The sequence below is a fragment of the Geotrypetes seraphini genome, chromosome 10 (genome assembly GCF_902459505.1).
Source record: "Geotrypetes seraphini chromosome 10, aGeoSer1.1, whole genome shotgun sequence".
Classification (NCBI taxonomy): domain Eukaryota; kingdom Metazoa; phylum Chordata; class Amphibia; order Gymnophiona; family Dermophiidae; genus Geotrypetes; species Geotrypetes seraphini.
In genome coordinates this window covers 58,147,976-58,170,314 of record NC_047093.1, presented here as the reverse complement: position 1 = coordinate 58,170,314, position 22,339 = coordinate 58,147,976, and the positions used below count along the sequence as shown (strand labels likewise).

At 41.4% G+C, this 22,339-nt stretch overlaps 1 protein-coding gene across 2 annotated transcripts in view; it reads left to right on the top strand.

The window, feature by feature from the left end:
• VAV2 (vav guanine nucleotide exchange factor 2) overlaps window positions 1-22,339 on the top strand; it is a 337,587-nt gene that overhangs the window by 210,645 nt on the left and 104,603 nt on the right. For both annotated transcript variants that reach the window (XM_033962034.1, XM_033962033.1), the window contains exons 3-4: window positions 3,809-3,867; window positions 18,603-18,671. In XM_033962034.1, the coding sequence (XP_033817925.1) occupies window positions 3,809-3,867; window positions 18,603-18,671 (128 nt within the window). The remainder of the gene's footprint in view (window positions 1-3,808; window positions 3,868-18,602; window positions 18,672-22,339) is intronic.

Below are 22,339 nucleotides of genomic sequence, written 5' to 3'. Positions count from 1 at the left end.
CATCCTGTTCATCCTCATACCGCTCCGCACCCAGTCCCGCCCTGCCCCCACACGAACCTTGTGTTTCCTACCCTGAGCTCAGGCCGCATATGGAGGGCCTTTGCATATGCGCGGACTTCAATGCGATGACATCATAAGTATGTGTGCATGCGTGTGATGTCATCACATTGAGGTCCGTGCATGTACAGAGGCTCCCCAGACACTGCCCCAAGTTCGAGGCCTTCCAAAACCCGGGCAAACTGCTGGGTTTTGGAAATCCCTCCAGGTACCTGGACAGTCCTCTAAAAAGAGGACATGTCTAAGTTTTCCCGGATATCTGGTAACTCTAGGGATATGCATAAAACATTCCTGTAGAACAGAATTGACAATTTAGCTGTGCTTAAGTGGTAAATCTAGTAGTTGTGAAGTAAGGCTAGTGCCGGGCAAAATTCTAAGCTCTGTTTCCCAGTTATGGCTTGCTAAAACTAGATGGGCTGGAGCGGGCTTCAACAGCATCTCCAATAGTTGAAAATTAACCCAGTTTTGGGCAGATTTATACAGTCTGTGCCCTGAAAATGACAAGTATGCTTATGCTTTGATATCATATACTAGGAGTTTGTCTTGTTTATTTTATTTATTCATTTAAAATTTTTTAAATGAATTTGTAACCCACATTATTCCAACAAATGCTTCCTATTTTTTTTTTTTTTTAAATCTTTATTACTTTTCAAATATTAACAGTGCAACACATATAACAAGAACATATAACAAGTCAAGAAAAGCACATTCAACTTACAGATATTCAAAATCAACCATTTTATCCCACCCACCTACCCATCAATTAATCAAATGTTTCTTCTAGGTGGAAGTTTGGTAAGGATTAGCAGAACAGTACCTTGATTTGATCTAGTAGGTATGACGGTGGGGCTGAGAGAAATTTTTGGTTCTCTGAAACTATGTATGTATCCTAGTTTACCTCCATATAACTGGGTAGTGCTGCTTACCTAAAATAAAAATAGTGGTAGTAATAACTGATCAGGCCTATTCATGTCCTTTCTTTCTCTTGCTTACCTCTCAGGCAATAGAGGAACAAAGTTGGAAGTGGAATGGAACTTTCCAGAATGCTCTGTCTTTCAAGGGAATGTATGTTTTCCTTCAGGAATGGGCCCTCTATAAATACAGATTGATTCGATTCTTTTTGATGCTTTGCAGCATTCATGAGAAATCTGGGTTTCACTATGGAAGCAAGATCATGAGATTTTTTTCAGATGAAAATTATTAAAAGGAGTTTTAAAAAATTATTAAAAGCATCTCTTTTTATAGAAGCTTTTTAAGTGGTTAAGAAGTAAGGACTGAAGGAATAAAGGGATTAATGGAAATGTTTTCTGTATATTGTTTTGTTTTATTGTGTTTTATACCTTTTTTGGTGTTTTTATCTTATGATTATGTTTGGGTTTTAGGTTTTTTTTTGTAATCTGCTTAGTTATAAGTAGAATATAAGTTTTTTTAAAATTTTAAATAAATGACTGCAATTTTAAGCCTGAATACAGAAACAACACAGTAAACAAAATAATTCCTCTTAAAAGCAGATGCTAAAGAATGTGTGTGTGGTGGGGGGAAACATATGTGAGAGTACTTCCTGGCTGTGAAGCGCTGAGCATGATATGAACCCTCTGCTATGCTGAGAAGGGAAGTATGTAATCTTTGGCTCCTTAAACGTTTATGAATAAAAGATACAATCTCCACCTTAAGCACCAGATTGTACTTTGGCTGTCCCATGTGGCTATTTTACAGGGTAATTGCAGAGAGCCACTGCTTAGTTGTACTGATTTTGGAATGGGGCAAGTTTGCTGGATGTGGCTTGGGCTTTCTGGTTTCCTGTAGATGGCCTTGACTTTCACTGCCAGCTTCTACAGTTTACCTCAGTTTCTTAGCTTGAGATTAAAACGAAAAGAGTATCTGGATCAAGCATCTCCGGCTTCCTCCCAGCTCCTTTCTAGTAACCAGCAAAGCACATACTTTAGAAAACTGAGAGGGAGCCAAAGGTGGTGCAACCAGAGATCTAATTTTATTTTTCTTAGACCATAATAAAATAGTTCCAGGAAACTGGCATCACTCCTCTTCCATACACACTCCAGATTTGGATTTTAAAGCTAGTAAGCAACTCTGATGCTTTAAGGGAAAGCTTTCATTTCCAAAGCTTTCAATCAACTGCTTGTTATCAGTATAAAATTCACTTTACAAAATACACATAGAAACTTGATGGCAGATAAAAGCCAAGTGGCTGATCCATATTGTGTAATCAGTAGGTCTGGGAAATTCAAAGGATGTAATTATCAGTGCTGTCCAGTAGATCAGTGTGGGCTGCTCACTGCTGAGCACCACTCCTGTTCCTTTTTCCTGGATCAACAGGGGCTGTGGATGTTGCAGAAGCAGTGTTCATAATTCCCTGTGGGGAGGGAGAGAAGTAAAATCCCATCATTATGCAACAGTGACACCCTATTTATGAAATCAAAGCTGCATTTGTGCCAGGGTCCTGGGGGGAGGGTGCAGTATTTCCATGTTGAGCCAGTGGGTGATCACAAAATTGGAGGAACTTAGAAAATGATTTTAAAAAACCCAACTTACTGTGTACGACGGTTCTTAGTTCTATAATACCTGTAAGGGTGAGTTCAGTTGACCTGAAATCCCAGATATGAGTTAGGAAGGAAGGAACTATGTTCTGTTTAAGTAGGGTTACCAGATTTTACAATTGTAAAATCCGGACACCCTAGACCTGGCCCGACCATCTCCACCCCAGTCCCGCCCTAGCTCTGCCCCCGCTGCCTGCTTTGGTCAGGCAGGAGGCAATCCATGCGATGCCATCAAAGAGATGCGCATGCTCAAAGACAGATTGCCTCCTGCCCAACGCGCTTGAGAGGAGGCATTTCAAAACCCAGACGAAGTGCTGGGTTTTGAAAAGCTGTCCGGACCCCCGGACATGTCCTCAAAAGGAGGACATGTCCAGGGAAATCCGGACTTCTGGTAACCCTAGTGTTAAGTATACTGTAAATGCTACTGATGGTTTATTTGATCCTTAACCAAATGTCACCTAAGTATTTACAAGACTGGTGCCTTCTTCAAGAACTCTGTGTTCCTCAGCTCAGTCTGGTCTGGTTGTTCCTTCTCAGAAATGTTTGCACTGTGAATCAGTAAGGAAAAGTGTGTTTTCATGTGCAGGACCATCAGAATGGAATAGGTTGCCTGTATACCTTCGGCAATCAACAAACCTACATCAGTTTATGAAACTGTTGAAGAAATTGATGTTTCAATTTTTACCTTTTACAGCACTTTTTTTGAGAAGTTGTGGTAGTTTTTAAGGAGATATTTATATATTGACCCGCCCCCAGGCCTGCCCAGTTTCAACCATCCCCGCCCCATTGCGCCCAAGCCCAAGCCTGCTCCTAGCCCCGCCCCTTGGCTGGGAGGGCATCTGCACATGCGCGGATGCCCCTCCCGATGTAATCTGCTTTTCAAAACCTGGACAAAGTGCCGGGTTCTGTAAAGCCGTCCGGATGCCCGGACATGCCCTCTAAAAAGATGACATGTCCAGGTAAATCCGGACTTCTGGTAACCCTATTTGTACTATTTGTAATCTGCTTTGGATAAAAGCAGAATAGAAATAATAAATTATAAACTGTTGAGTCAAAAAAAGTTACAAAAATTCTAGTCCAAGAAGACAATATATTACATCTTCTATTATTCTTTCATGATTTTTCTTCTTGGTATGATTGAAATTCCAGCTTCCTGTGTAGGTACCTATAATACCTTTATCTTTTGCTCTATCTAGGTGATAGCTGCAATCTCCCGGCTCTCTCATCACAGTATTGCACAGAACAAGGGAATCAGGTAAGGAACCTCTTGTCTTCTCCACTATAAGGGCTCTATCCTGCAGAATTTGAAGGCCTGCAAAAAAGTATATGCAGGAATAAATCTCTGTTAAAAAAAATGTCAAATAATCCCGTCACACTTTTTTCCGGGTGAAGTTAAGTATATTTCTTAGTGCAAGGAAAAATGGTACAGGCTGAGTATCTTCAACTGATTACTGGATATGGGATCTCCTAGCAAAGCTGTTCAGTTTGGCTCCTTGAGGTCCACAAATAGGTCTGTTTTCAGGAGAACCAACATATTTGTAGAAACTGGCTTTATAGATCAAACATATGCAGATATATCTTGATGAATATGGGTATCTTGAAAATCAGATATCTATGGGCTTTTAGGACTGGAGTGAAGGTAGCAGACTCTTCCAGCAGGATGAAGTCTCTTTGAGGCAATGTAAGCCTGTTTTTAAAAACAGCAGAAAACCTAACTAAGAAATGGCAAAATATAATACAATACAACTTCTTATACCCAGCAAATTTCAACATGAAATCATTGCGGCTTACAGCAAGTTGAGTTATATTTTCGATATAGCGTTACTGAACCTGATAACTTTGTTTTCTTCCATTTCGATCTGTTCTATATAATCAATGGCTGATCGCTGTACTCCAGTGAGGTCAGGAATAAGGATTTAAAAGAAAACGTTGGTGGAAGCCCTTATTAAAAGTTACGTGTATTGTTAGTTGCAGTCTTGTACTGGAGCTTGGTTGGATTAGGTGGTGGTGTTAGGTAAAGCTGGTCTTGGGTTTAGGTCTTATAACAAACTAGAGTGAGGTTCGGACTCATGACTTGCGGATTACCTTGAGAAAACAATCTTAGGTTCAAGATTTATGGGTGATTCAATACTGTAGGTTTTGAACAGGCTTTGGACATAGGATAAAATAAATATTGACTTGAAATTGATGATAGGATTGGGTTGCCTGCTGTCACACTGGAACCCATATATTGTTTGGAGTGATACCCGAGGTCACTGAACATGACTTTCTTGCTGACTTTGGGACTGCACAGACCTTCATGGTGGAGGGGGTGAGACTAATATACGCTGTATTGTGGGGGATGTTCGCCTTGTTTCAAAGAGTTATGTTACAACAGGTTTTTGCTGTATAGGTCTCTTGTGTTGGTTTTGAAAAATTTTCAATAAAGAAATTTAAAAAAAAAAGAAATTGGTGATAGGAAAGTAAACAGAGAGAGATTGATAGCTATTGAAAATTTAGGACAGCAGCTCCACCTCATATCTTCAAATTATTACTAAAGAAAATATTTCCTTAAAAGTGAGCTTGAAACAATCAAAACTATTTAGCATAAGTTGCCTTCTACAAAGCTAATTGTGTCCAATCTGGTACTTAATTAGTATGTTAATTCTGTTATCTACATGAAAAGCTATCAGACAGCCAGCAGGGGATGGCACACCCACAAAGCTGCTTCATAATGCAGTACGTTGATGTCCTGGTCTTTAAACTCCTCCAAGCTCATCTATTCTGATCCACTGTCCGATGAATTTGTTCAATGAAATCCATCTCTTCCCCATCTTTGTATTACAAAGCGTGATGAATGCATTCCTTCTGCCCCTTAAGGAGCTTTGTTTTCAAGCAACAATTTAAGCCAGCGTGAAAATAGTTTCTTTGTAAAACCCTAGTTTTGGGAAGCAGCAGTTGGGGATGAGAAAATAATGTGCTCACAAATTCAACATTCCTAGCACATATATATATAATACTGTTGATAGTATAACTAATGTAGCTGAAACCACTATGATATGCACATCTTTTATAGCAGGTGATGCATAGAAACATGATGGCAGATAAAGGCCAAAGGGCCCATCCAGTCTGCCCATCCACAGTAACCATTATCTCTTCTCTCTAAGACAGTGTTCTTCAACCTTTTTACACCCGTGGACCGGCAGAAAAAAAAGAATTATTTTGTGGACCGGCAAACTACTAGGACTAAAATGTAAAAACCCCGTTTCCGCCCCATCTCCGCGAGCTCTGTCCCCACAAATCATCTGATCCCATCCACACAAGCCTCAGTTATGATTTTATATTGAATGTATTTTATTAAAGTATAAAAAGAAACAATATTCTGTACAATTGTCATTTTATAAATACAAATAATTCAAAGCAAGGATCAACAAAACCTCTGCCTCCCCTCCCCTTCACATATATCCCCTCTACTATCAAGAAAACTGAACAAGCCAAATTATTACAGAATGCTACACAGAAATATGCTAACAGAATACTGCAGTCACACATGACAGGAATAGTTTTAGGGGAGTGCAACTAGGGCAACTGCCCCCTGGTCAGAGTGCGCCCTAAGCCAGCTGGAAACTAAAAAAGCACTGCCTGGGTTTTTTGCAGTCCCCAGTTATGTCTAACACCAGCTCTAGCAGGATATATATTTCAAATCTGATATATTCTAATCACAAAATAGAAATAAAATTATTTTTTTCTACCTTTTGTCGTCTCTGGTTTCTGCTTTCAATCTTCTTTTCACTCTCTTCCTTCCAGCGTCTGCCCTCTCTGTCTCTTCAATCCAGCATCTGCCCCTTCCATCCACTTTCTGTCCTCTCCCCCTTCCATATGGTATCTGTCTTCTTTCTATGCCCCTCTCCCCTTTCCATCCAGCTTGTGCCCCCTCTCTCCTTTTTACATGATTCATTCCAGCTTCACTGCTCTCTTCATTTTTATTTCTCCTACACCAGATCTATCATCGTTGTCCCTCTCAGCTTATTTTTCTGCTGACCCCTTCCTATCATCAGTCTCTCTACTTCCTCATGCCTGTGTCTCTCCTTCCCCTCCTCTAATCTCTCTGCCAGCTGTTTCCTTCCTTTTTTTCATTCTCCCTTCCCTCCTCCTCCTGTCCAGCAGTAACTCTCTTCCCTTCCTCCCCTCCCAGCAGCATCTCTCCTTCTCCCTCTCCAGTAGCAGCTGTCCCTTTTTTTCCCTTGCCCAGCAGCTTCCCAGACTCCTTTCCCTCCTCCCCTCCCAGCAGCATATCTCCTTCTCCTTCCCTCCAGGTCCAGTAGCAGCTGTCCCTTTTTTTCCCTTGCCCAGCAGCTTCCCAGATTCATTTCCCTCCTCCCCTCCCAGCAGCATCTCTCCTTCTCCCTCTCCAGTAGCAGCTGTCCCTTTTTTTCCTTGCCCAGCAGCTTCCCAGATTCCTTTTCCTCCTCCCCTCCTAGAAGCATCTCTCCTTCTCTCTCTCCAGTAGCAGCTGTCCATTTTTTTCCTTGCCCAGCAGCTTCCCAGATTCATTTCCCTCCTCCCCTCCCAGAAGCATCTCTCCTTCTCCCTCTCCAGTAGCAGCTGTCCTTTTTTCCCTTGCCCAGCAGCTTCCCAGACTCCTTTCCCTCCTCCCCTCCCAGCAGCATCTCTCCTTCTCCTTCCCTCCAGTTCCAGTAGCAGCTGTCCCTTTTTTTCCCTTGCCCAGCAGCTTCCCAGATTCATTTCCCTCCTCCCCTCCCAGCAGCATCTCTCCTTCTCCCTCTCCAGTAGCAGCTGTCCCTTTTTTTCCTTGCCCAGCAGCTTCCCAGATTCCTTTCCCTCCTCCCCTCCCAGAAGCATCTCTCTTTCTCCTTCTCCAGTGGCAGCTGTCCCTTTTTTCCCTTGCCCAGCAGCTTCCCAGACTCTGATAGTGGTTTTCTCCCCTCCCAGCAGCTCTTCTTACTTCCCAGCGCAGCGATTCAGGAAGGCAGCCTCGGGTCCTTTGTTGGGTCGCGCCACCTCTGAGGAAAGAGGAAGTTGCATCATCAGAGGCAGCTGCGACTCAGCAAAAGCCCCGAGGCTGCCTTCATGAATCGCTGCGCTGGGAAGTAAAGGAGAGCTGCAGAGAGGGGAGAAAGCCACTGTCGGAGGCTCCCCAAGATCTCTCCGGCTCATTGCAGACTTCAGATGTTGATCTTGCCGGCCCTGCATGGACCGGCAGGAAGTTGAAGTGAGTCAATCTTGCCGGCCCTGCGCGGACCTGCAAAAATTTCCTGCGGACCGCCACCGGTCCGCGGAACGGCGGTTGAAGAACTGTGCTCTAAGAGATCCCACGTGCCTATCTCAGGATTTCTTGAAATCAAACACAGGGCTAGATTCACTAACCTGCCTTATTGTGACCGATCCGTGTCCGATCTGGGCAGATCCGATGGATTTTTCAAGCAACAATATTCTAATTGGGTGATCGGAGGAACGCCCCCCCCATGTGCTTACACGAATCGCTAGTGTGCGATCCAGATGCACACGTAGACAATTTGCTTTCCCTGTAGATGGTCTGCGCATGCGTTCGTGTTCGTTTGCTGAATTTTTTTTGTGTTTTTTTGGGGGGGCCTCTTTTTTTAAAAACTTTTTTAAACCTCTCAACTTCTTTGCGAGCCTGCGGTTTTAACCCGCTTAAATCCATGGGTTAAAACCACGGGCTCTCTGTGCAGGGAAATGCAGGAGAGATTTGGGGCAGCAGGCAGGAGAGTTTCGAGGGAGAGCAGGGCGGCAATTCAGAGGAGAGCAGGGCGGCGATTCGGGGGAGAGCAGGACGGCAGGCAGGAGAGATTCGGGGGGAGAGCAGGGCGGTGATTCGGGGGAGAGCAGGGCAATGATTCGGGGTGTTAGGCAGGAGAGATTTGGGGCAGAGCAGGCAGGAGAGATTCAGGGCAGAGAGATAATTGTTGGGGCAGCAGAGAGCAGGGCGTACAGAGAGCAGGGCGGCAATGGAGCTGGAGAGTTGGAAAGGACGTTTGCAACTGGTCCCCAGCAGTCGCTTCTTCGGTTGATCGGCCAGTCTAGTCGGTTTGCAAAATTTGTTCTGTGAGTCACGTCCCTGCCTACTTTGCATTCCGTTCCCCTCACTTGCATGCGTGGATCGGAATCGGATCGCAGAGAGGTAAGTGAATCGGGCCAGAGTAAAATCGGGTCACAAAGGGGTCGCAAACCGATCGGTACACGATCGGTTTGCTTAGTGAATCTAGTCATAGTCTCTGTCTCCACCACCTCTACCGGGAGACTGTTCCATGCATCTACCACCCTTTCTGTAAAAAAGTATTTCCTTAGATTACTACTGCGCCTGTCACCTCTTAACTTCATCCTATGCCCTCTCATTCCAGAGGTCTAATGCTTTGAAACTTCATACTGCAGATCACACTCTGAGGACAATTTCAAATAACCTGGGTACTTGTAAAGTAGGCATCCATTTTTAGTATTCTTACCTTCTCTTTGAAAATTAGTTTGAAGTATATGCACAAAATCAGCCTAGAACTTTGTACCAAAAGCAGCCAAGAGAGATGAAATAGTGCATGTATACTGTCAAAATTTCACTTTTACTTGATAGTTTCCTCCACCCACCTAAATGCATCTGCTGTACAGGAACGCCTCCTCACAGCTTAGCGTGCTGTGAAAAACTGAACACACTTTAAGCAGCAAGGTAGTTTTTAGATAAATGGCTTTTAATTATTGCCTCCAACACTACTTGCAAAATTACCTGCCTGGTGATCAGATTAAGGCAAAAATGATTTTCATCTGAAACAGAGGAACAGTGGGGGAAAAAAGGACATGCCAGAGGGGACACAGAGAGTCTATAGCAGAGAAGACTTGAACCCATGTCCCATGACTTGTTATCAAATGATAACAGGGCTTCTGATTGAAAATGTAAGAGAGATGGTATGTGATGTGATCCACTGCATTTTGCCATTGATATTAGCATCTGAACATATACGCCCTTCAGTATTTAATAAGAAAAGTGTACCATTACTACCATATCTTGTAGCCACTTTATGGTCATGTTTACCTTTTGATTGACCAGAAAAGGAGTGAGGAAGGGACATGATCAACCAACTACAAGTATAACCAATTTATTGAACAGCCTTCCTCAGGGGCATATGACTTAGCCTACTTTTGAACGTATTTCCAAACAAACGCTACGAACTTCCGTATGAGCTGTATATCGTGTCCCATGTTGGTTGATCGTGTCCCTTCCGCAGAAGTTTGCAGCGTTTCTTTATTTGGAACCACGTTGAGAGCATTCTTTTTTGGTTTTATAACCTGTACTTTGGTGCCATCTACTGGGCTTCAGCCATATGCCCCTGAGGAAGGTTGTTCAAGCCGAAACACGGACTGTGTTGGGGTCCAGTTCAAAAATGATTAAAGTTCAAAAATGATTAAAGGTTAGGCTTGATATTTTTTTTATATATGTTTTAATTATTTATATATTTATAAATTGGTTATCCTTGTAGTAGGTTGATCGTATCCCTTCCCCACTCCTTTTTTGGTTTATATGACTAAACGTGGGGTTGTTTTTTCCTTTTTGTTGTGGGATACCTTTTGATTGACTGCAGGTCAGTTCCATTTCTTGTTAGCTGACAATCAATCCATTTTTCAATTAACTCTGACATACTATCCCAGAATGGCAATTATTTCTATTTCTGTCCTGTAGAGCTTACTAATATCTTTGAAAATAGATTTTCTCTGTACAGTTTTTAGTGGAACCCATCTCAATATATCATAATTTAAAAATGGTCCCTTTACCATCTCTTCAGTCCTAGATATTTTCCCCTCAATCCTGGTAGCATATAGACTCAAAGGGACGGATTCTATAAATGGTGCCATTGTTGGCGGCTGCCTAAAAAACTGCCACCGATCACGTGTACATACAACACACAACGGTGCCATTTCTAGAATCACGGAAGGTAGGCATGAGATATGTAGGCCATCGTTTTAAAGGCCTACATGTCTAGCTCCTACCTTTCACAAGAATTGCGGTGGCATTAGGTGTCATAAAGCACCTCCGCAGATGGGACAATGATAGCCATTTTTGGAGCACCCTTGGGTGCCTCCATTTTTTAAGCTTGGTTTTTAATTGTTTTTAAAAGATGTGGTCAATTACCGCACCATTTATCACCAATTAAAACAATTAAGTTAGGCAGAGGTAGGACACCTACCGTCGCATAACTTACCCCCTCTTTTATTAAGGTGCGCTAACCAATTAGCACACATTAATCGAATTAGCGCACGCTAAACGCTAACGCATCCATAGACTAACATGAATGTGTTAGCATTTAGCGCGCGCTAATTCGATTAATGTGTGCTAAATGGTAAAAGAGGGCCTTAGAGCGCCATTACTAGAAACAAGGTCAAAATATTTCTATGTGGCACTGCAAGATCAGATTCTCACAGCAGAGACTGGTGCAGAGGTTTTTCAGCCTGTTTAGCCCTGTGTAGATAGCAGTAGTTCACATAAAGACATAATCCATTGTTTATGAATGTGTACATGGTACTGAACGAGGTCAGTGTTTGTGTGGTAATAAGATCCTGGTGTTATCTCATTTGATTGATGGTGCTGATGTTGTCTATGTGCTTGCATTTGTGGGTTAGGGACATGCCCCTTCCGGTGAGTTGTCCAGACAAAAATTAACAGGTTAGCGAGGCAAGACATTTGAAAGTTAAGATTTGCTTGGTTACCTTTCAGACTTAGCAATGCAAATATTTTAAATTTTGTCTAAAAAAATTATAAAAATATAACAAAATATATTAGGATAAATAAAAAAGGAGACAGAACTGAAACAAGAAGAACCAAATAAAAGGGACTTGGTTGATATATTGAAAATTCCAGTTAGTATTCCTGCTTTAAACATGTTCTTGAAAAGAAGGTTGCTTTGGAGACAAAAATATATAACAAAACCTTTTTTTTGGTATATTAATAAAATCAAGAAGATGGGGAAAAAATCAGTTGGACCGCTAGCTGACTGAGAGCTAAAAGGGGCACTCAGAGAAGACAGGACACAGCAGAGAGATTAAATTAATTATTTGCTTTGGTCTTCACCAAGGAAGATGTGGGGGAGATACCAGTGCCAGAAATGGTATTCAGTGCTAATGATTCAGAGAAATTAAAACAAATCTCTGTAATATTGTAATCTCTGTAACAGGAAGATGTAATGGGGCAATTTGACAAATTGAACAGAAGCAAATAGCCTGGACCTGATGGCATACATCCCAGAGTACTGATAGAATTTTAAAAAATGAACTTGCATAGCTATTGTTAGTATTTTGTAATTTATCCTTAAAATCCAGCATGATACCAGTAAACTGGAGAGTGGCCAATCTATCAGCAAGTTTTTGAAAGGTGTCCAGAGATGATCTAGGAAATTATAATCCAGTGAGTCTGATGTTAGTGTTGGGCAAAATGGTAGAAACTATTATAAAGAACAAAATTACAGAGCATATACATAAGCATAGATTAATGAGACAAAGCCAAGATGGATTTAGTCATGGGAAATCTTGCCTCACCAATCTACTACATTTCATCAAAGGGGTGAATAAACATGGATAAAGGTGAGCGGTCAATATTAGGAGGTAATTTGTGTTTTCAGCACATTTGATAACCTGACTCATTATTCCTGTTCCATCATTTGTAAAATGTTAAAAAGCAGAATTCTCAGCACAGATCACTAGGGAATCCCACTATTTACCCTTCTCCATTGAGAATAATGACTATTTAACCCTACTCTCTTTTTTCTGTCTTTTAACCAGTTCTTAGTCCATAATAGGACATTCATTCCAAGTTGTTAAATCACAAGAGGATTGTGAAAAATTGCAAGAGGATCTCACGAGACTTGGAGACTGTGCATTAAAATGGCAGATGGCATTTAATGTGAGCAAGTGCAAAGTGATGAATGTGAGAAAGAGGAATCCAAACTATAGCTATGGTTTGCAGGATTCCATACTAGGAGTCACCACCCAGGAAAGGATCTAGGTATCATCGTTGAGCATACGTTGAAACCATCAGCTCAGTGTGCGACAACTGCTAAGAAAACAAATAGAATGTTAGGAATCAGGAAACGAATGGAAAACAAATATGATAATGCTATAATGCCCTTTTATTGCTCCATGGTACGGCCATACCTTCAATACTGTGTACAATTCTGGTTTCTTCATCTGAAAACAGATATAGTGGAATTAGAAAGGTACAGAGAAGGGCAACAAAAATTATAAAAGGGATGCAACAACTTCCCTATGAGGAAAGGCTAAAGTGGCCAGGGCTCTTCAGCATGGAGAAGAGATGGATCAGGGGTTGGCCCATGTGCCTAAGGCCCCGCCCATAGGAGGGGCCTCAGGCAACTGGGCCACAAGGTTTAAATCAAAAAGTGGAATGATTTGCATTTTTCTAAGGCATGATCATTTTGGGAACTTTTGACTGGGGGGGGGGGGGGGAGACCTGGAAATAGTTCCTACGGAAACAGGGAACTTTTGACTGTGATGGTGTTCTGGAAATAGTTCCACTGGTGTGTTTTTTTTTTTTTAGAACTTGCCATATTGAGAGCCAACAGTGCACAGATTTGAAGGACTTCTCCTGACACAGCCAGGTGATCTGGCGAAACAAGGATCCTTGTCGGGATTATGAATTATTCTGGAACTAAATTTAAAGAATTGAAGATTTTGTATACAATTGGGGAAGTGTTTTTCTCATTTTCCTGTGCACAGACAGTGGTTTGGAACTTTCTGAAATATGGAGCAAGTTTTCTGTGGAGTATTTTTTTTTTTAGCCAGTGATCAGATTGAAGGCAGCTAGAAGTTTCGGTATTGATGCTGCTACTTAAGTTTGAGGCTTTTTTTCTTCCACATGTTTGTGACTGCTAGATACTCTGTAGGTTCCTTCCACTGCCTGGCTTGGTAACAATTGAAATATAGCTGTGGCATTAGTTTTTGTTACCTTTAATATTGGATTTTCAGTACATCCCATAAGTTTTATTGTGATAATATGTTATTTCATTCTTGTAATATGTTATTTCAGTTTTGCATCTTAAAAAATAAAAGCATTTGTTACACAGACAGCCCATGAAAGATATTTCTTCTGTATAAGCAGAAGTAGGGCCAGCATCAGTGAAGAGGAAACTGTTTCTCATAGTGGGGGACTGATATGCTTAGAATTTCCCCCTTTTTTGTTCATGGGAAAATTGCTTTAACATATTTGACTCCAGGAGATGAAAAAAAAGAAGCAACTTACTGAAGACTGGTATTAACAGCTGGCCTGGACAAAGGAGGGATTCTGAGAAAGACTCCTCGGGAGGTGAGGGCCTGGCAAAGGACAGGCTATGTGTGTCAACTCTCAGTCCCTGAAATCAGAGCCAGAGCCAGTGGTGGAGCAGAACAAATTTCATCCCCTTTCTTGCTGGTCCCCGAGCTGCCAAAACTCACAACTCCGCTCACTTCACACAGCTCTCCTTAAAACTTAAAAACACAGAAGGACCCAGGGACAGAATATGTTCGCCACATGAATTGAAAACATTCCCAAGAAATTCGGCAGCCTTATAGCCAAGGAAACAGTTTTTAATCAAAAGTGAATGTATTCTCAAATCTAATAGAATATAAATACTTGTATATACCTATGACTGTTTGTTTGCATGAGTAGGAAGAAATTTGGAGCAAGCTAAGAAAATATTTCTATATAGAAAGGGTGGTGGCTGCCTGCAAGGTGATAGAGAAAAGAAAGCATGAGAGGAGCACAGGAAGGGTTTATAAAGCTGAGCAATTGGTATGGATGGGCAGATTCGCTATGCCGTATAGATGTTTTCTGCTATCATGTTCTTTGTGTCTATTAATTTCTTTGTATTTTTTCCTCCTAATTTCACATATGAAGTGTTTCAGGGTATCATCTTTCCCTACCATACTATTTTGTACTGTATAAAATCTGGGAAGCATGAGCAGAATGTCCCGGTGAAGAGCTGTAACATATAAAAAAATCAGATAAATTATTCAAAGATGAGGTGTAATAATTGATTACCTAACTAGGGGACCTTTTACTAAGGTGCATTAGGCACCAACGCGCATCTAACGCAGCTTAAAAGGGCTTCCTGTGGGACGCGCTCAGACATTCTGCAGTAAGTTTGACTTTTCGAACTTGCCCAGACCCTGCCTCGCAGCAGCTGATTCATTTATTGTGTATGTTTAAAGTCCCTCAGAGTTTGGAACGAACCTGCTCAGCAGTCCGTCGCTTCTGCTCCCTATACGATACTGCAGAGTGAGTGTCGGTGCAGCTGGCTTTACATGCTCACCCCCTGCTTGCTTTGTGGTTTCATGTTTTCCAAATGATTCCTATGCTTACTCTTGCTTTGCAGTCATTTGCTGCTGACACTGGCAGTGAGCAGAGATAAAGAGGGCTGTTGGCAGGCTGCTGGGGGAGTCAGCTTGTCTTTCATACTGGGCCGTCTGCAGCTCTCAGTGTCTCTCTGGTCTTAAGAACCAGAAGAATTGCGACATCCCATGACAAAAGAAGGACAAATAAGGTCATCACTGGTCATTTGCTATAGACAGAACCTTTAATATCCTACCCTTTTATCTTGTAGTAGGTAAGCACTATACTATAGAGCAGGGGTAGGCAGTTCCGGTCCTCGAGAGCCACAGGCAGGTCAGGTTTTCAGGATATCCACAATGAATATGCATGATATGGATTTGCATGCACTGCCTCCTTGAGATGCAAATCTATCTCATGCATATTTATTGTGGATATCCTGAACACCTGACCTGCCTGTGGATCTTGAGGACCGGAATTGCCTACCCCTGCTCTTTAGGAATAGTGGAGGAAGAGAAATGCAAACTTACAATTTGGCACATGGAGCAAAGATAGAATTCTCAGATGACACTAAACTGTTCAAAGTTGTTAAAACGCATGCGGATTGTGAAAAATTGCAGACAAACCTTAGGAAATTGGAAGACTGGGCATCCAAGTGACAGTTGAAATTTAACGTGGACAAAAGCAAAGTGATGCACATTGGGAAGAATAACCAGATGCTAGAGTCCACCTTGGGGGTTAGCGCCCAAGAAAAGGATCTGGGTATCATTGTAGACAGTACAATGAAACCTTCTGCCAAATGTGTGGCGGCAGCCAAAAAAGCAAACAGGATGCTGGGAATTATTAAAAAAGGGATTGGTAACAAGACTAAGAATGTCATAATGCCCCTGTATCGCTCCATTTTGCGATCTCATTAGGAGTACTGCGTTCAATTCTGGTCTCTTTATCTCAAGAAAGATATAGTGGCACTAGAAAAGGTTCAAAGAAGAGAGACCAAGATAGTAAAGGGGATGGAACTCCTCTCGTATGAGGAAAGACCAAAACGGTTAGGGCTCTTCAGCTTGGAAAAGAGATGGCAGAGAGGAGATATGAATGAAGTCTACAAAATCCTGAGTGGAGTAGAACGGGTACAAGTGGATCGATTTTTCTCAGAAAATCTATCCTTAGGTAAAAGAACAGTATGACATGAGCATAATCCCAGATTATGCCTTTGTCCTCATTGCCCTAGAGCTGGCAGCTCCAGGTCCTGTATTAGCCAGCTGAGTTCATTGCTCTGATTGACCTCACAGCAGCCAGTTTCATTCATTAGGTTATTTTGGGTTTTTTTTTTACTGTTTGGAATAAATGAAAATGTTTGGATTGCTTTTGTGTACTGGATATTCATTCCCTATTCTACCTGATTTTAACTCACCTTTTGCTACCAATGATAAGTGTGAACTAAAAGATAAATCATTCCCAGTTGTGTCATGTTGACCTGAGAAGGGTCTGAGGAACAAGGAATGACCAAAGCACATTTTGACTTAACTGGGGGCACACACTGCTGCAGTGATGCTTCCCCCTTTTTATTGAGGCATCTTGTATGACTTATGGAATTTTATATTTTGATGTAAGTGTGTAATTGTATATTTTGATGTATATTTTGGCCAGTTTTGGCTTAAATTATGTTCATCACTGATGCGACATATATGTTATATGTAATTTGATTTGATATGTAAGTATGCAATTTGTTATAGTGTGTCTTTGAAGTGTTTTGTATGACAAATGTAAATGTTTTAATTTGTATGTTAATATTTAAATCATCCTGGATAAGGGCGGGTGAGAAATAAACAAACAAACAATAGGGTTACCAGATTTTGCATCTGCTAAAGGAGGACACATGGCTCTGCCCTGTTCTGCCCTCAGGCCCGCCCCTTTCCGTCCCTAGGTCTGCCCCATTCAACCCCCGGCCTGGCCCCTTTCTGCCTCCCAACCTCAGCCCCACGCAAACCTCGTCTCTTCAGGCTGGGTCTGGAATGCATCTGCGCATGCACGCATGCGTGCGACGTCACCGAGTCACATCCGCACATGCGCAGATGCACGCCAGACTCGGCCCCGATCTTACCAGCTTTTCAAAACCTGGACAAAATGCCAGGTTTTGAAAAGTCATCTGGACGCCTGAACAATCCTCTGAAAAGAGGACATTTTCGTGTAAATCCAGACATCTAGTAACCCTACCCCTTAAGAGCCCTCATCCATCTACATGCCTTTTTTTTTAATATAAGGAAGGCAGTGGTGTAAGTTACTCATGGGATTTTAGTCTAAAGAATACTTTTCTAGCCAGTTTGTTCCTAGACACCCTCATGGGTAAAGATTTCTGAGAGACATTTTATGACCTATGATAGAGTCTTTTTGGTATGCACTGAGCTGAGCTCTCTCCCCTTCAATCGGTTCACAGTTCTGCTGCACAACTTATATTCCACCAGAGCAGTCTCAATCTCAAACCCTTTGCAGGGCCACATTTTGGATTTGTAGGTACTTGGAGGGCCTCAGAAAAAAATAGTTAATGTCTTATTAAAGAAATGACAATTTTGCATGAGGTAAAACTCTTTATAGTTTCTAAATCTTTTGGCTAAGTCTTAATAATAATATTGTAATTTATTTCTAAAGAGACATATGATCAAGAAACTGTTTTTTTTAACTTTTGTGATTATGATAAATATGCCAAGGGCCTCAAAATAGTACCTGGAGGGCCGCGAGTTTGAGACCACTGCACCAGAGTCATGATACCCATATCACCCCTCTCCTCAAATCACTCCATTGGCTCCCTATCCATTGCTTCATACAATTCAAACTTCTCTTACTGACTTACAAATGCATTCACTCCAAAGCTCCTCAATATCTCTCCTCTAAACTAAGCTAAACTCAAACTTAGTTTTATAGACCAGGCCTTCAACCAAAAGGAGCTCGACTCGGTTAACAGTGAAATAAACATAGAAAAGCATAGAAAAAAAGAAGTAAACTAAAATGACTTAATTTCCAAAATAGGAAAGTTTTCAGGGCTCCTCTCTTATCTCTCCCTATACTCCTCCCCAGGAACTCCATTCATCAGGTAAGTAAGTCTCTTCTGTCAGTACCCTTCTCCACTAATGCCAGCTCCAGACTGTCCCTTCTCTCTTGGTGTGCCATACGCCTGGAACAGATTCCCTGAACCATTACGTCAAGCTCCATTACTTGCTTTTTGAAATCCAGGCTCAAGGTTGCTTTTAAGTCCTAACCCCCACTTGCCGTAGGGCATGTATGCCTGAGGAGCTCCCCACCCCCCCTACTTGTCATGTTTGCCTGTTCATTAGATTGTAAGCTCTTCTAAGCAGAGAAATTTTCTTGAATGTTCTAATGCACAGTACTACATAAGTCTAGCAGCGCTATAGAAATGATAAGTAGTAGTAGTGAAGGCATCTATGGCTCAAAGTTAGGTTTCGAACCTTGCACTAGGGGTGCAGTTCTGTGAGCAGAGTTCCTTTCTGAAACTCATATATTATTTCATGCATTCTTTCATTTGCTGGAACCTGAGTCTAACGTTTTCTTTAAACACTTTCAACAAAATTGCTTGCTGTGAGTTTTATTTTTCTCAGGTTATTCTAGACTGTCATCTCACACTCTATTTAAATTTTTTTTTCTTTCTAATAACACAGGCCCTTTCCCTCAGAAGAGACCACAGAAAATGATGATGATGTGTATCGGAGCTTGGAGGAACTGGCTGAGTAAGTCTGGCTGACGCGTCTCCTGCAGCGGCCAGGACTGAGTGCAGCCCTTGCCCTGTTGCCTCTTTGAAGTCCCTGCCAGAAGATTTTCATGTTGTTAATGGTTTGTGATTTCTCTTAGAGAACAACAGGAGGCAGAAATCTGGAGAGAGCTAGGTATATGGAAGGGTGTGACGGGGGACTGTGGAAAGAGCCAGAGAGACTTGAAACATGTCACTGTCCCCTTATAGTTCTTAATTTATTCACATTTTCAATTCATGACATGCTGAGTAGAAATTAGAAGCACTGTTTTGAAATTTGAGGTCTTATCTGAGAAAAGATTTTAGGGGCACCAACAGTTAACAGCAGGATGAGGAAACATGCACCGCCTTTATCCAGAAATGCTATTTAAGCAAAGCTATTATGCTATGCCCTACAATTTAAATTTTGAAGAAAACTGATACGGTAATCTTCCTTATCCAAGAGTAGGAGAGATTAGAAGGCATTATTTGCTATTACTGACATCTCAAATAATTATTGTGGCTTTAGCCAATCAGTGTGCAAGAAATCTGAGCATACAGACATATCCCTTGGTTTGTAAGTGCACAAAACTTTAACAGCAGCACATATGCTATACTCCATGCCACTGTCATATCATATGTTCAAAAGTAAGATGGATTTCAAAACTAATACTAATACTATATTAGGAGATTATTTCAAACTTTAAATATAACAATGGTTCTCCCAATATCCACACAATTGTCAGCACTAGTAACTTGTAGCATCTGAATAATCAATGTTCTTCAGAGCCTCAGCACCCCCACGCCATCGCCTCATAACCTTTTCATTGTGGGAAGCATTACGGGGTATCTCCTCATCGGCTCACTCTTAAAATACTTTGTTTAATTTTAAAATTTTTGAATTTATTATAACGTTTTACTTTTGGCTTCACTTATACTCAGTCTTATAAAGAACATATAGTGGAATTTAACTTATCTTATTCTTTAGCTCAGCCCGGGAACCATTAGACCAAAAGTTAAAAAAAAAATATAGTCTACAAACCAAGCATGTCTCCCATCCTCAGCAGACTAGATTTACATTCATCATCAACATTGTCTAAGCAAGGTTGATCATCTAATCTAATTAATCCAGTAAAATTCTCAATGGCAATAGGGATGAGCTATTTCAGTAATGCTAGAATCTAACCCAAATGCAGGTTTGAAATGCACCACGTTCTGTACCCAGAAAACGGAAAAAGATCATATAGGTTTCTCTGGTGTGTGCTAGTTACAGAAGGGAAGAGTTGAATGGGGGCAGGGGGTAGTTCTGCTGTGGATCCATACTGGCATTAGCTAGTTTGCCTTCCTCACTGAGCAAAACTGGAATAATTTCAAGAAGATTGAGCTCAGTGTGTGCTGTGGTCTCGCTTATCCCTTGGGAACACATTCAAATCATATACCAAGATGGCTTCCTTCCACCTGCACAGGCCAGGTTCATTTAGATACAGAATCTCACATCTGAGGCACATCAAAATCAGTTATAAACAGGATTGAAAGTCTAAGGTGGGTGATTTTATGAGTTTTGGGTCCTCATTTGTTGGCATGCTCAGTGCCTTTGATTAGGATTTAAAATGTTAATTAAGCAACATTTATGTCAGTCTGAAGCAGAAGAGGGTGCATATGATGTATCCATGAATACTCATCATAAGGACTTAATTACAAATGCTCTGATGCAGAATTATGGGAAGAAGATAGCAATTTCTCTACTTAATATCCATTCCCTACACCAAACCAGAACTGCCCCTAAACCCACCACCCCCCAAAATATTGGCAGGAGGGAGCCCAGGCCCTCCTGCCGAAGACACAGCCCCTGAACCCCCCACCCCCCAACAATACCGGCAGGAGGGAACCCAGGCCCTCCTGACGAAGATGCAGCCCCGAATCCCACTCCCTGCCAATTCCATATCTTTGTGGCATAATAGTCCTGGTTTTCCTTGTTTTTAAATAGAATCATTATCTAGAAAGCCATGGTACTTAGAAAACCCCTACATAAATATCTCTTAATTAGCGTTCTGAATCTCCAGCCAGTGTTTTTAGTCATGCCTTAATTCACATTTGGGTTGGGGTTTTTTTTTTAAGTAAACACTTATACTTCATAACATGTTGCACTAAGTATTGATCTAAAAAATTAAGATTACGTTGCCTTGGGTGAATCTCTTCATAAAGGTGGTTAATAAATCCCAATAAATAAATATTATTATTATATATATGTCAGAGTAGCTCTCTCCCATTATTTTGCTAATAGACTGATCTTTCTGGGAAATTAAAAAAAAACCTGGGCTGTTGCAGAAAGCTACTATGGGTCTAACTGCGTGGTTATAGAGAGTTGTATATAGGTTAGGCATGAGCGCAGGTGTTAATCCATGCAGAATTCATGCCTGCATATTGCATTAAAATGTGTATTGAATGAGACCAAGGGAAAGAAATCATAGACAGCACCAAATTAAAAATAGACTGAAGAAACACTTCAGAGAAGTAAAAACTGTGATCACAGACTTTACATACTAACAAGAGTAGAATGGCAGGGGAATATAAGCAACAGGAAAGAAGCAGACATAGAAGTACCACAGGGATCAGCTATGTCAGCCTTGCTGTTCAACATCTGCCTCTAACCATTGGAGAAATTCATCAGGAAACTAGGATGGGAATGCTACATCTATGCAGACAACGTCCAACTGACCATCCCACTGAAGAAATGGGACGTGAAGACTAAACAGAAGATCAACACAGGCCTAGGAGAAAATCTTTGGATGGTTCCAAACAAATGGACTAGTAGTCAACAAGGAAAAAACAGAACTACTTCTCCTTAACAAATGGGGAGGAAATAGCCAGAGATATCAACTAACCCTAAATGGCAATATATTTTTACATTCAGGTACTCAAGCATTTGTCCATATCTGTCCCGATAGGCTCACACTCTGTCTAATGTACCTGGGGCAATAATAATAATAATAATTTTATTCTTATATACCGCCAAAGCCATAGAAGTTTGAGGCGGTTTACAGCAAGAAGCGCTGGACAATCAGCGAAGAGGTTACAATCAAAGTCAGCAATACAATCTTACATAATGAAAGAATATGAGAGCTATATAGTTCTTAGGGTTACTGGTTGAATAGGCAGAGCTGAGTTGATTCTTAGTTTACAAATCAATTGAACAAATTCGTTTTTACCAATTTTCTAAAATTGGAGTAGGATGATGAGAGCACGAAGACGTTACTAAGCCAATCGTTCCATTTGCCTGCCTGGAAGGCAAGAGTTCTGTCCAAGAATCTTTTGTAGTGGCAGGCTTTTATTGTTGGGTAGGTGAACAGATGTATTCTTCATGTGGGCCTAAGATTACTTGCCAGGTTGAAGTGGGAAACCAGGTAAGAGGGGGCCAGACGAAATATTGATTTATAACACAGACAGGAGAACTTAAACGGGATTTGCGCCTCTAGGGGCAGCCAATGGAGTTTTTGATAGTAGGGGCTTATGTGATCCCATTTCTTCAGCCTAAAGATCAGTCGGACTGCCGAATTTTGAATGACTCTGAGTCTTAGGATGGTTTTTTTGAAGGAACCCAAGTAAATAATGTTGCAATAATCAAGCAAGCTCAGGATGGAAGATTGAACCAGTAAGTGGAAGGATGGT